The sequence below is a fragment of the Rhinolophus hipposideros genome (assembly GCF_964194185.1).
Source record: "Rhinolophus hipposideros genome assembly, chromosome: 5".
NCBI lineage: Eukaryota > Metazoa > Chordata > Mammalia > Chiroptera > Rhinolophidae > Rhinolophus > Rhinolophus hipposideros.
In genome coordinates this window covers 16709588-16722986 of record NC_138051.1, presented here as the reverse complement: position 1 = coordinate 16722986, position 13399 = coordinate 16709588, and the positions used below count along the sequence as shown (strand labels likewise).

The 13399-nt window shown below is 40.3% G+C and overlaps 1 protein-coding gene across 1 annotated transcript in view; it reads left to right on the top strand.

Annotated features, from left to right (window-relative positions):
* Positions 1-2993: 2993 nt before the first annotated feature.
* Positions 2994-13399, top strand: part of TTC6 (tetratricopeptide repeat domain 6) — a gene marked incomplete at both ends in the record, with an annotated part of 195629 nt that continues 185223 nt past the window's right edge. The window contains one exon of the mRNA XM_081048294.1: positions 2994-3926. Within this exon, the coding sequence (XP_080904420.1) occupies positions 2994-3926 (933 nt within the window). The remainder of the gene's footprint in view (positions 3927-13399) is intronic.

Below are 13399 nucleotides of genomic sequence, written 5' to 3'. Positions count from 1 at the left end.
ACATTTAAGTCTTAAATCCATTTTATTTTGGAGCATGGCATAAAATGAAATGTAATTTCCCTTCCAAATAGTCAACCATTTGCCTCAGCACAATTTACTAATAATTCTTTTATCACCAATTTAATGCTGGCTTTATAATATAAGCCATATTATTCTCAGTTCTTTTGCTCACTCAGTCTGTATGTTGATTCTGCCAGCAGTGTTTCAGTTTTAATTTTCATATCTGTATAAGTTTTAATTATCTTGTTGGACAAGTGCCCCCTCATTTACCTTTTTCAAAATTTTGGCTAATAAACAGTATTATTTATTATTTCAAATGAATTCAAAATTACCTTTCAAAATGCAAAATGCCATATTTAGATTTTGATTACGATGGCATTAAACCAATACAGTATTTTGTGACGATCTGATATAATTTAAAATATTTGGTCTTCTCACAAGGGAACTGTTATTTATTTTTGTTTTTAAAAAATATTTTTCAAAAAAAATATTTTTCTTATTTATTTATTAAAAGATTTTATTGGGGAAGGGGAACAAAACTTTATTGGGGAACAGTGTATACTTCTAGGACTTTTTCCAAGTCAACTTGTTGTCCTTTGTTGACATTTGAATCTTAGTTGTGGAGGGCGCTGTTCAGCTCCAGGTCCAGTTGCTGTTGTTAGTTGCAGGGATCGCAGCCCACCATCCCTTGTGGGACTCGAGGAATTGAACTGGCAACCTTGTGGTTGAGAGCCCGCGCTCCAACCAACTTGAGCCATCCGTGTTCCATCTTAGTTGCAGGGGGCGGAGCCCACCATCCCTTGCAGGACTTGAGGAATTGAACTGGCAACCTTGTGGTTGAGAGCCCACTGACCCATGTGGGAATTGAACCAGCAGCCTTTAGAGTTAGGAGCATGGAGCTCTAACCGCCTGAGCCACCAGGCCGGCCCCAGTTGAGTCTTTCTTTTGTATCTTTCAGTAAAATTAATAATTTTATTCATGTGGTTTTAGCACACTTTTTGTCGTTTATTATTAAATACTTTTTTAGATAAATTATAAATTTTATGTAATGGAATTTTACTATTATGCTTTTAAATGGATCATTTTGGTATAAAGGAAGTTACTGATTTTTGTATAAATAGTTTTAAATTTAAATGCCTTGCAGAACTTTATTATAATTCTAAATAGTTTTTAGTACTTAGGTTTTCTAGGGTAGATAATCATATTTGCAAATAATGATGATATTCCAGGTGTTTCTGCTTTATAATTTTATTTTCAAAGATACTTGACCTTTTTAAAAAATAAATTAGTTTTTCGAATTCATTATTTTTTACTTTTATTTTTGTTTTTTTTACCCTTATTCTTGAAACTCTCCTCTTCTTGGCTTCTGTGGAACTGTATTCTCCTCATTTTCCTAGCTCTCTTCTGCTCTTGCTCACCCTACTTCCCACAGGTGAGGGTCAAAGGGCCAAAGAATCAGCCCTTTTCTATTTATATTTCGTATCCTGGCTTTTGGTAGTGACTTCAGAGCTCTCAAGGTCTCCAAATCTACTTATGATCATAGATAGCTGGCCCTGCTGAATAGCAGAAGTGTTTGTTTTTTTTTTAAATTACGATAATACACACAACATAAAATTTACCATCTTAATTATTTTTACGTGTATAGTTCAGTGAATAGCAGAAACTTTATTATGCACTTGGTTATAACCAAGACTTTATGAAGGCGATTCAAAGTTCCCATTTTATGAAGGAGCTTAAATTGCTCCCATTTATTTCTAATCATTGGCCGGATCCTATCAGTTTCACCTTTTTATATCTGTTTTCACTCTTATTTGCCCCCCTCCCTTTATTCTTGTTCCCACTCAATATTACTATCCCCCAAGAACCAGATCCTATCAAGCCACTTTTCTGTTAAAAGTTGTTGAATGGTTTCTAGTGGCCCAGAGAAGTACACACACTGCGTACAAGGCCTCACGATTTTCCTGCAGCCTTCCCTGTAGCTGATCACCCTCTCTCTTCACACACTCTGCTGTAACTCAGGTGATACACTGTGACACATTGAGGAAAGTGGGCTGGGTAAGGGAGGGAGACACCCAGGACTAGCTGGAGAAGTAAGTGGGAAGTGCACTCCTGCTGGGATTATTTTAGGTTTTCTATGCCTATGCTTACTATGGTCTCGGTTGCCTGGAAGTAGGACGTAATTACAATCTATACCCTGTTTCTCAGAAAATAAGAGCTAGCCAGACAATCAGCTCTAATGTGTCTATTGGAGCAAAAATTAATATAAGACCAGGTCTTATTTTATCATAATATAAGACTGGGTCTTATATAATATAATATAGTTTAATATAATATAATATAATATAATATAATACCAGGTCTTACATTAAATTTTGCTCCAAAAGACGCATTAGAGGTGATTGTCTGGCTAGGTCTTATTTTTGGGGAAACACAGTAGAGTGGACCTCCAGATGACCCGGTATTATTATATTATATTATTTTATGTTATGTTATGTTATGTTATGTTTGTTACGTTACGTTACATTACATTATATTGATTATATTATATTATATATTAAACCCAGTCTTATAATAAAATAAGACCGGGTCTTATATTAATTTTTGCTCCAAAGACACATTACAGCTGATTGTCCGGCTAGGTCCTATTTTCAGGGAAACACGCTAGAAATGTAAAATAAATCCAATAATAGTTTCAGAAACGCCCACTGTAAAATTAAAAAGAAAAGGTTTTACAAAAAGCTTTTAAGGTTTTTCATGGTTCCTGTGAGAAGGTGCAATAGTTGGTTTTAAAATGACATAAGCTAATAGTACTACCTCCTGGTGCTTCAGGGAGCCCAGCGAGAGTTCTATCATGAGAAGCTTTTTGGAGCAGGAATTTTCTTTGTCAACAGAAGTTTTGTATTCTATGTATCTACCTATATCTATCTATATCTATTTACTACCCATAAATATAAATATAATGTTTTTTTTTTTCACAGGACAAATTAGTCAAGATGTCCACGACTTCGAAGCACTTTGGACTGACATATAAAGAAGAACTGCACATAGTTAAAGAGCTTGAAAAGGTTCGCCGGGAGACTAAAAAGGATTATCCCCGATTCAAGGAGAAGTTGATCTCCAAGCCGGCCGTAGATGAAGTCCCAGTCTGCGGCCTGCAGGCGCCAGGGCCGGCCCGGTCTCGGGTCAAGGGGGGCGTTTCCAGTGTTGGACGCCGGGAACCATCACGGTCCCCTTGGGCTAACGGCCCTGGGACGCCCTATGCAGCCCTCCCGGGAGAGGCGCCCCGAGGCGCAGCGCGTCCCCCGGGCCCGAGGGAGGGGGCCGCTCCGAGGAAGCCGGGGGCGTTTCGCCCCCAGGACTTCTACTTGCGGAGCTCCGCGTTCCTCCGGTACCGGCCGCTGAAGAGGCCGCCGGTCATCGCCACCACAGCTGGCACGTCCAAACCCCTGGTGCTGATGCCACCGCCTGCGCCAAGGGAGAAGCGCGGAGCGCGCCGGGGCCGGAGGATTGCGCGGCTCCCCGGCGCGACGCTGGTCCTCCAGCCGGGCCCGGGGTCCGACGCGAAGCTGGAGCCGGCTCCGCCCGCAGGGGCCCGCAAGGTCAGGGACGCGAAGGGCGAGCAGGAGAAGGTGGATGCGGCCATCCCGCGGAAGACAGTGAGGATTCGCACCGACGTGTTGCAAGAGGGCGCGGCCAGGGAGCCGCGGGAGTCAGCGGGGTCACTTTCCAAGACAGACCTGGAGAGTGTCCCGCTGAGCGACCGGCTGCAGGCCGCCCCACAGGCCCCGCTGCCCGTGCGAGTGACCCCGACGTCCATAGAGGAGATCATCGCTTCGCTGCAGTCCGAGGCCCAGCTGGCTTCCGACCAGACTGTAAAAGAGCTCATACAGAGCATCCTCGGCCAGAGTTACGACTTTAAGATGGAAGTAGGTGAACCAGAAGGAGAGTTAGTTATAGGTAGTTCTCCTGGGTACATGCCACCTTAGGCTATGTACAGAAAAATATTGCAGCGCATTTGGTGTGTTTCAAAGCTAGGCAAAGCACTGGGGTGTTATTCTTTGGGTTTTGAATTTGAATTTTTGAATTTTCTATCCGGGGAGGGTATCCTCTTTTCAAAGGGAAAGCCATTAATAGGTAATTTAAAAAACCGTTCAAAGAACGTTAGTTGTAGACCTGACTGGTGACCTTTACTTCTAAAGTCTTTGTGATGATTTAGAATTTAAATAACAGAGGTTTAATATGAAACACAGTCTTTTTCTGTTACAGCTTAGCATTATTAGCGGTGAATTTACATCCTAGGAAGAATGATGTATTACTATTAAAAAGTTGCATATAGGAGTTCTGTAATATTGTCAGTGAAAAATCATTCTCTTAAAATATTTTTGTAAACATTTACTTTCTAAGTCTTCCCAGCTATGGAGATTATAAGTGATTCTTGTGTGCCATGCGCTATGGGACATAGTTTATGTGCATTTTTGTCCCAGCAACACCCTATCAGGTGGAAACTGGTAAGAGCCCCATTTTACATAGGAGACTTTCTCAGCAACTAATACACAGCTGAGTTGGGATTCTCTCCCAGGAGGTCACCCCCCAGAGACTAGACTGGAACCATGCCATGACTATGCATTTGTTGATTTTGATGTGTCCCTCGCAGGGAGCAAAGCTAGATAGGGTCATGGTTTAAGATATTTTGCCCATGATATAGACTGTGCTCTGGTAGGGACATTCGAAACAAAAATGACAAGGGAACCTGAGTCCCACACAGAAAGTGAGGGCTGGGCTAGGGGAGAGAAAGAGAAAAAAAAAAGACAGTCTTTTTTGAGAATGGCAGTGCCAATGACAGTAAGAGGCAGAAGATTCTGTTACAGTTCTTGGCAGCAGCTCCAAACCTCCTGTTAGTACACAGGATAGTACTGCCACATTACGTCTTTAAAGTATATAGTTTCAGCCCCAGAATGCACTCTTGGCTGTGATTTAAGGAATGTGATCATAAAGCCCACTAGGGAAACAAAAACGTGTTCCCAGTGTCGTCTTTGACCTAATGTTTGTCAACAGAGTAGGACAAATGTTTTCAATTAAGACCCACACCTCCTCACGATTACTGAACAAGACCAGCGTGACTATGTGGGCCATTTCAAAATGGGTATTCCTCATTAGGTTTTCCATGGCTCTCATAGAAGAAGGAATCATGCAGGGATGCGCACTGGGGAGGCTTAACAGGGAGAACAAGGCCTTGGTGCCTGGCCCTGTGAGAAGCAACTCTATGGCGCAGTCAGCATACTTGCCATGAAGAGGGGCCTGTGTGAGAAAATGGCTCAGAGGTCCTGTACAGGTGGGGAAAGTTACACGTTCAGAAGAGAGTCCATTTTGAAGGGTTCAGATAGAATAGAACAGAAGAAGGGAGAGTATCAAATGGAAAATGAACACCGGACTGTGAATGTTGTTCTTACTGGTATTTTTTTCTTTTGTGTCTCTTTTCTTCACACTCAAGTTACCTCACTGGTTTTATGTAGGAGAGTGGACCGAAGCAGTACACTCAGGAACCAGGGGCACAAGCCCTGGGTTATAAGACTTGGCCTGCATCACATACCTCGCTCCCATCCCTGCCCTCCATTATGCTGATTTTTAGTGCAGCCTAAATCTCATTCTTGCTTTTTACATTTCCCTTCCCCGTGCCCCAGCAATTCCAGAAGATGGAGCTTTGCATAATTTTGGATAAAAGTGGTTTCAGAAGGTTTTATTAGGTTGAGAAGGGAACAGTGGGGAATTTGTTGAAAAGGCTGTGGCTTGGTAGGTGAGAGCAAAAAAAAAAAAAAAGGAAGGGTAAAAGTGTTTTAAATTATGATTTAAAATGTTCTTACGATTATAAGGATATTTGTTTTAAACATTTGGAGTTTATATAAACAACATTCTCTTCAGGATAAGCAAGGAATATGGTTCTTCATTTTAGAAATGTTACCTTGGAGCCATCTGGGCATAGTATGACGCCTCTCTTTAGAGCTTAGGTAAGGCCATGCCAGACCTAGCATTCAGAGTTCCATAAATAATTACATAGGCCAACAGGTGCACAGAATGCCTGAAGATTAAACTTAGTCATCAAATGTAAGTCAAACATGCTAACCCATAGTATCTCAACCTTGGCCCTGGTGACATTTTGGGTTGGATAATTCTTCATTGTGGTTTGGCGTCCTGTGAATTGTAGAATGTTTAGAATTATACCTGGCCTCCACCCGCTACATGCCTGCAGCACAATCCTCTACTCTCCCTTTCTTCCCCAAAGTCATGACAATAAAGTATCTTGCAATGTTGCCAAATGAAACCCTGGGGAGAAGGGCAAAATTGTTCTCCCCACCCTTTGACCTAGTTGAGAACCACTGGCATAAACAGTATGTATACACTGTAGCAGGAGCGTTAGAAATGTAATAAGGTCCTACGTTTGTTTTACTGAGGAGTTCAATATTATCACCCACAAAATACCTTCTAATTATGAGACGAGTTCATAGACTCCCAGATGTTAATTGAGGATGAAGGAGCCAGCGCATCATTGCTTCTTTCACGTGTAGTTGTTTTTGTTTTTGGTCATACAACTAAAGAAAAAAAAAGGGCTTAATATCACCTAGGTAAGAGGGATTCGTGTTTCAAGGTCTTTCATAAATAATGTATAGTTCATAAGAAAATATTGTATCATAAAAGTTATTCTACTTCCACTTCAGGAGCATGAAATAGCTGTACTTTTCCTTATTCCTTCTTCTAAGTACAGGTACTAACCCTGGACATTATTTGTTAGATAAACGTGAGAAGACTCCAAAAATTGGAGAAAAGGACTTTCAGTAAAGATGCTATCCCCTCTCTCCCTTTGTGTTCCTGATGGCCATGTGGGGAACAGTATGGGGAACAATAATGAGACACTGCTATCCCTCCCAACCAGAGTGGTGTCAGTAGAGGCCTATTGGGAACCAGAGCTCCTAGTCCCACTGAGCAATAACAAGGAGGCCTTCACCCCTGGTGTCAACAGAGACCAAGTTGGGAACCTGGACTACCACGCCTGCCTGGCAGCAATGAGGCAGCTCCTGTCCTCCCCTAACTGCCCCTACTAGAGCAATGTCAGAGGATGCCAGCTAAAACAATGTTTAAAGAAGATCCAGACTCTCATAACTTAATGCCCAAAATGTTCAGGTTTTAATAGAAAATCACTTGACATACTAAGAACTAGGAACATCTTGGCTTGAAAGAAAAGAGACAATCAATAGATGCTATTCAGATGACAGTGATGTTAGAATTTTTTTGTATTAGTTTCAGGTGTACAAAACAATGCAATAGTTAGTTCACCCCTCACAAAGTAATAACCCCTCTCCCCCAATCTATTGCTCTATTGCTCCGCTGACCTCGTAAATATCTATTACAATTCCATGGACTCTATTCTCTATGCTGTACTCCACATCCCATGACTATATATATTAAATTACAGTTGACATACAATATTATTCAGCTTCAACTTCAGGTGTACAGTGCAGTGGTCAGGCATCTACACCATCCCTGACGTGGTCTCCCTAATAAGACATGTGTTCCTCTGACACCCTACAAAATCTTTACATTATTGATTATATTCCCCAAACTGGCTTTCATATCCCTGTGGCAATATTGTAGTTACCAATTTGTGTTTTCTAATCCTCTCCTCTTCTCCTTAATCCCTACCCCCCCCATCTAGCAACCCTCAGTTTTTCCTCTATACAGAGATGTTAGAATTATCTGATAAAGATTTTAAACTGGCCCTCAAAAAAATGCTTCAATGAGCAATTATGAGTATACTTGAAACAATGCAAAAATAGAAAATCTTAGCAGAGAAATAGTCTCAGTAAAGAAATAGAAGCTATAAAGAGGAACCAAAGGAAAATTTTAAAACAGAAAAATACAGTAACTGAATTAAAACTCAAAGGATGGCTCAAACAGCTGAATGGAGAGGACATAGGAAAGAGTCAGTGAAATTGAAGATGGAGCAGTACAACGTACTTAATCTGCACAATAGAAAGACAATAGATTGAGAAAAAAAGTGAATAGAGCCTCAGGGACTTATAGGACTAAAACAAAACATCTTCATGTCATTGAAATCCTAGGAGCTGAGTGAACCCCAAACCAAAGAAACCCAAAGAAGTCCACACCAAAGCAGATAGTAGTCAGACTTGGAAGTTTAAAGAAAAAGAAAACATCTTGAAACATCTTGAAAGTGAAACATCTTGAAACATCTTGAAAGTGAAAAAGAAGCAATGTGTTACCAATAGGAGAAAACAACTTGAATGACAGTGGGTTTCTTATTAGAAACCATACAAGTCAGAAGGAATGGGTGCAACATTTTTCAAATGATGAAAGAAAAGCACTGTCCACCCAGAATTCTATATCCAGTGAAATTATGCTTCAGGAATGAAGAGGAAATCAAGACATTGTCAGATGAAGGAAAGCTAAGAGAATTTGTCACTTGCAGCCCTACCCTAAGAGAATGGCTAAAGGAAATTCTCTAAACAAAAAGGAAACAAATAGAAAAAAAAAGGACTCATAGAATGCCAGGAAGGAAGAACACAATAAACAAAAATGATGGCTAAAAACAATAGACTTACCTTCTTCTCCTGAGCTTTCTAAATTGTGTTTGATGGTTGATGCTAAAATTATAACACTGATATGGTTCTAAATGTATGTAGAGGACATTTTTAAGACAATTATGAATAGGGGAGACCATAAACAGAGGTAGTTTCTATACTTTCATTGGAAAATGACAATATCAGTATACTGTGTCATACGTTATGTATATATAATTTAATATCTAGAGCAATGAATTAAAAAGCTATACAAACAGATTCACTTAAAAAACATGATAGATAAAACAGAACTTTGAAAACTGTTAAGTAACCCATTGGAAGGGCGGTAAAAGAAAAAAGAAAAAAAAAACAGAACAAAACCCCAAAAATAAAGTGACAGCTACAAACTCCAATATATCAATAACTATATTAAATATAAATGGTCCAAATACACCAATTGGAAGAGATTGCCAAGTGGATTGGCAACAATATGTTTTCTGTAAGAAACTTATCTCCATGTAATGAGATAGGTATTGAAAGTAAAGAATGAAAAAAATACATATATCATGCACACAATCAAAAGAAAGCAAGGGTGGCTGTATTCATTTTAGATAAAATAGACTTTACAACAAAGAAAATTATCAGAGATGTAGCAGGTATTGTAATATGGTAAAGGGTCAATCCATCAAAAAGACAAAAGAATCCTACATGTGTATGAACCGTATAATAGAGCTGAAAAATACGTGAAGTAAAAATTGAAAGGGGAAATAGACAAATCTAGAATTATAGTTGATGACCAACACTCTTCTTTGAACAATTGATAGCAAAACTAGACAAATTCTCTAAGGATATAGAACCCATCACCCCAGAAACCATCAGGATCTATTATAATAATCTACGTTTATAGAACACAGTACCCAACAACAGCAGAATGCACGTTTTTGTTAACTGTTCGTAGAATATGTACTAAGACCATATGTGGGCCATAAAAATGAACTTCAATAAATTAAAATAAATCATACAGACTGTATTCTCTGACCAGGATGGAATCAAACTAGTAATCAATAACAGAATGATAATAGGAAAATCTCCAAACACTTGGAAACTAAACAGTGCAGTTCTAAATAATCCATGGATCAACAAGAAGTCTCGGGGAACTTTAAAAAAAGACATTGAACTAAATTACAATAAAAATACAACATGTCGAAATTTGTGGGATACAGGTAAAGCAGTGCATTTATCCTAGAGAAATGAAAACTTGTATTCAAACAAAAACCTGAGATGAATATTCTCAGCAGCTTTTATTACTTAATAACTAAAAACTAGAAACAACCCAGATGTCCTTCAGGGAGTAAATGGATATATATTACTCAGGAATAAAAATAAATGAAATACTGATACCTGCAATGCTTGGTTGAATGTCCAGAAAATTATGCTGAGGCAAAACCAATCTCGTTAGCTACTGTATATATAATTCCATTTATACAACATTCTTAAAATGACAAAATTAATGGCTGCCAGTGGTTAAAGACAGGCTGTGGGGACAGAGCCAGCAGTGCAGTTTCCAGGTTCTCAGCCTCACGTGGAAAGGTGCTGGCTCAGGTAGTAAATGGCCATCAACTGTGATTGGATGGCCATCAGCTGTGGCTAGTTGGCCGTCAGCTGTAACCAGTGAGCCATTGGCCACTAATATAACTGCTGTGGCTACGCTAGCAGAATATGGGGGCTAGCAAGAAGACGGTGGCTGAGCTAGCAAGAGCGGATTACAGATAGCATGGTGGATTGCAGCTAGCAAGTGAGGTTGGTTGGCAGAGAGAAGTGGTCGGCAGGTTACGGATAGTGTGGCTCCTGCTTCCTGTGTCTCCAATCCAGCAGCAAGCGAGACTGTAGTGGTATGACTCCCCTATCTATGGCTCCATTGGTGGTCCTTTTTAGCCTCACCATATCCTGCGTTCTTATGTGGGGAGCGGGCGCTGAGACCCCGCCTGACACCCTGCATGACACAGGCTTAGGGTAGGGAAGAATGGGAGGGAAGTGTGTGTGGCTTTAGAAAGGCAACATGGGAAATCCTTGTGGTGATGGAAATGTTGTCTTTTGACTGGTATCAGCATCAGTATCTCTGTTGTGATACTGTGTTACAGTTTTGCACCATATTACCATTGGGGAAATCTGGGGAAGGAGTAAATGGGTATCTCTGTATGATTTGTTACAAGTGAATATGGATCTACAATTATCTTTAAAACTTTAAAGTTTTATCAGATTCTTGAACATAAGGAAAATAATATATTCTCTTCTAAGCTCTCCCTAGCTCCCAAACAGTAACCAATACTTATTCTTATGTATCCTTCTACACTTACCTTAGTTCTTTAGTACAAATGTGTATACACATACGTACACACATAGGTAGAGTTTTTTCTTTACAACAATGTCATATGGGACACGTTACTCTGCAACTTTTTGATGCATATCAATGGACAGATATACACATAGCTTTTAATTTATTTTATTTATTTTTTAAAATTTTGTATTAAAAATGTAGCTAACGTACAATGTTATGTTAGTTTCAGCGGTGCACCATATTTATTCAACATTTATATACCCAAAGAACTGACCACCGGGATAAGTCCAGCAACCATCTGACACCCTACCACGCTATCACAATATTGACTATATTCCCTATGCTGTGCATTACATCCCCATGACTTGTTTTATACCTGGAAATTTGAACCTCTTATTGCCCTTCACTGTTTCTCCGTTTTTGAAATTTTCAGTTACAGTTGACATTCAATATTGTATTAATTTCAGGTGTACAGCATATGGTTAGATGTTTATATAATTTAAGAAGTCATCCCCCTGACTAGTACTCACCTGGCACTCTACATAGTTATTACCATGTTATTGACTATATTCCGTATGCTTTACATCCCCATGACTATTTTGTAACTACCAATTTGTACTTCTTAATCCTTTCCCCTTTTTCACCCCCTACCCCAACCCACCTCCCATCTGGCTACCATCAAAATGTTCTTTATCTATGAGTCTGTTTCTGTTTTGTTTGATTCCACATAGGTATAAGTGAAATCACATTGCATCTGTCTTTCACTGTGACACACTCCACTCAGCACAATACCTTCCACATCCATCCATGCTGTCGCAAATGGCAAGAACCCATTCCCTTCCCTAGCTGAGCAATATCCCCCTATATATGTACCTCCTCTTTATCCATTTTTCTATCGAAGGACATCCAGGCTGCCTCCACATCTTGGCCATTGTAATCAATGCTGCAGTGAATATATGAATGCACACATCCCCTCAAAATTAGCGTTTTGGGGTTCTTGGATGAACACCAATAGTGGAATTACTGGGTCCCTCTTTGTCTCTTGTTACAGCCTTTGTTTTAAAGTCTATTTTGTCTGGTATAAATATTGCTACCCCAGATTTTTTTGTCTGTTTGTTTCCATTTTCGTGAAATAACTTTTTCCATCCCTGTGCTTTCAGTCTGTGTGTGTCTTTCAACCTGAAGTTAGTCTGTGGTAGGCAGCATATGTAAGGGTTTGTTTTCTTCTCCATTTGGCCCTGCTACGTTTTTTCCCCCCTTCTTCCTCCCTCCCCACTCCAGTTCAAGCCATTGTTTCTCAGTCTAGTCATGTAGGACACAGCTCCCTGGCCCATGCTGGTATTCTGAGCCTTGCGTCTCCCCCCCCCCGCCCCTCCCCCCCCCGTCGGCTGAGGCGGTTGGTTGTGGGTTGTCGGTTGGCTGCTCACGGCAGCTCTCACAGGTTGCCGGCCGCTCACGCTGGCTGCCAGCCGCTCACGGTGGCCACCAGCCGCTCCTCGCAGCACACGGCACCCATGGCAGCTCACACCAACTTATGCCAACCTCCCCCTGCTCACAGCGGCCCAGCTGCAGGGAGAGCCATTGTTCACAATCTTAGCTGTAGAGAGTGCAGCTCACTGACCCATGTGGGAATCTAACTGGTGATTTTGGCATTAGGAGCATGGCGCTCCAACCACCTGAGCCACCGGGCTGACCTCTTGCTGTGTTTTTGATTGGAACATTTAACCCACTTACATTGAAAGCAATTGTTGATATATATGTAGCTATTGCCATTTTATTATTCATATTTTTGATTTCCCCTCACCATCTTAAAGAAGTCCTTCTAACATTCCTTGTAATACTGGTTTGGAGTCGATGAACTTCTTTAGCTTTTTCTTGTCTGGAAAGTTCTTTATCTCTCCTTCAATTTTAAATGATAGCCTTGCTGGGTAGAGTAGTCTTGGTTATTGTCCTTGTTTTACATCACTCTGAATATTTGGGCCTGCAAATATTATCGCTTCTGGCCTGCAAAGTTTCTGTTGAGAAATCATGTGATAGTCTTGTGGGAACTTCCATGTAAGTAATTAGTTTTCTTTCTCTTGCTGCTTTTAGGATTCTCTCTTTGTCTTTAAACTTTGCCATTTCACCATTTTAATTATGATGTGTCTTGGTGTGGGCGTGTTTGGGTTCATTCTATTTGGAACTCTCTGTATGTCTGGGCTTGTATGTCTTTCCTTCACCAGGTTAGGAAAGTTTCCAACCATTATTTCTTCAAATAGGTTCTCAATCCCTTGCTTTTTCTCTTCTCCTCTTGGTACCCCTATAATGTGAATGTTGTTACACTTGATGTTGTCCCAGAGGTCTCTTAAACTCTCCTCATTTTTTTTGGATTCCTTTTTCTTTTTGCTGTTCTGATTGGGTGTTTTATGCTCCCTTATCTTCTAAATCACTGATTCGATCCTTGGCTTCTTCTAGTCTGCTTGTGATTCCCTCTAGTGCATTTTTTTTCTAG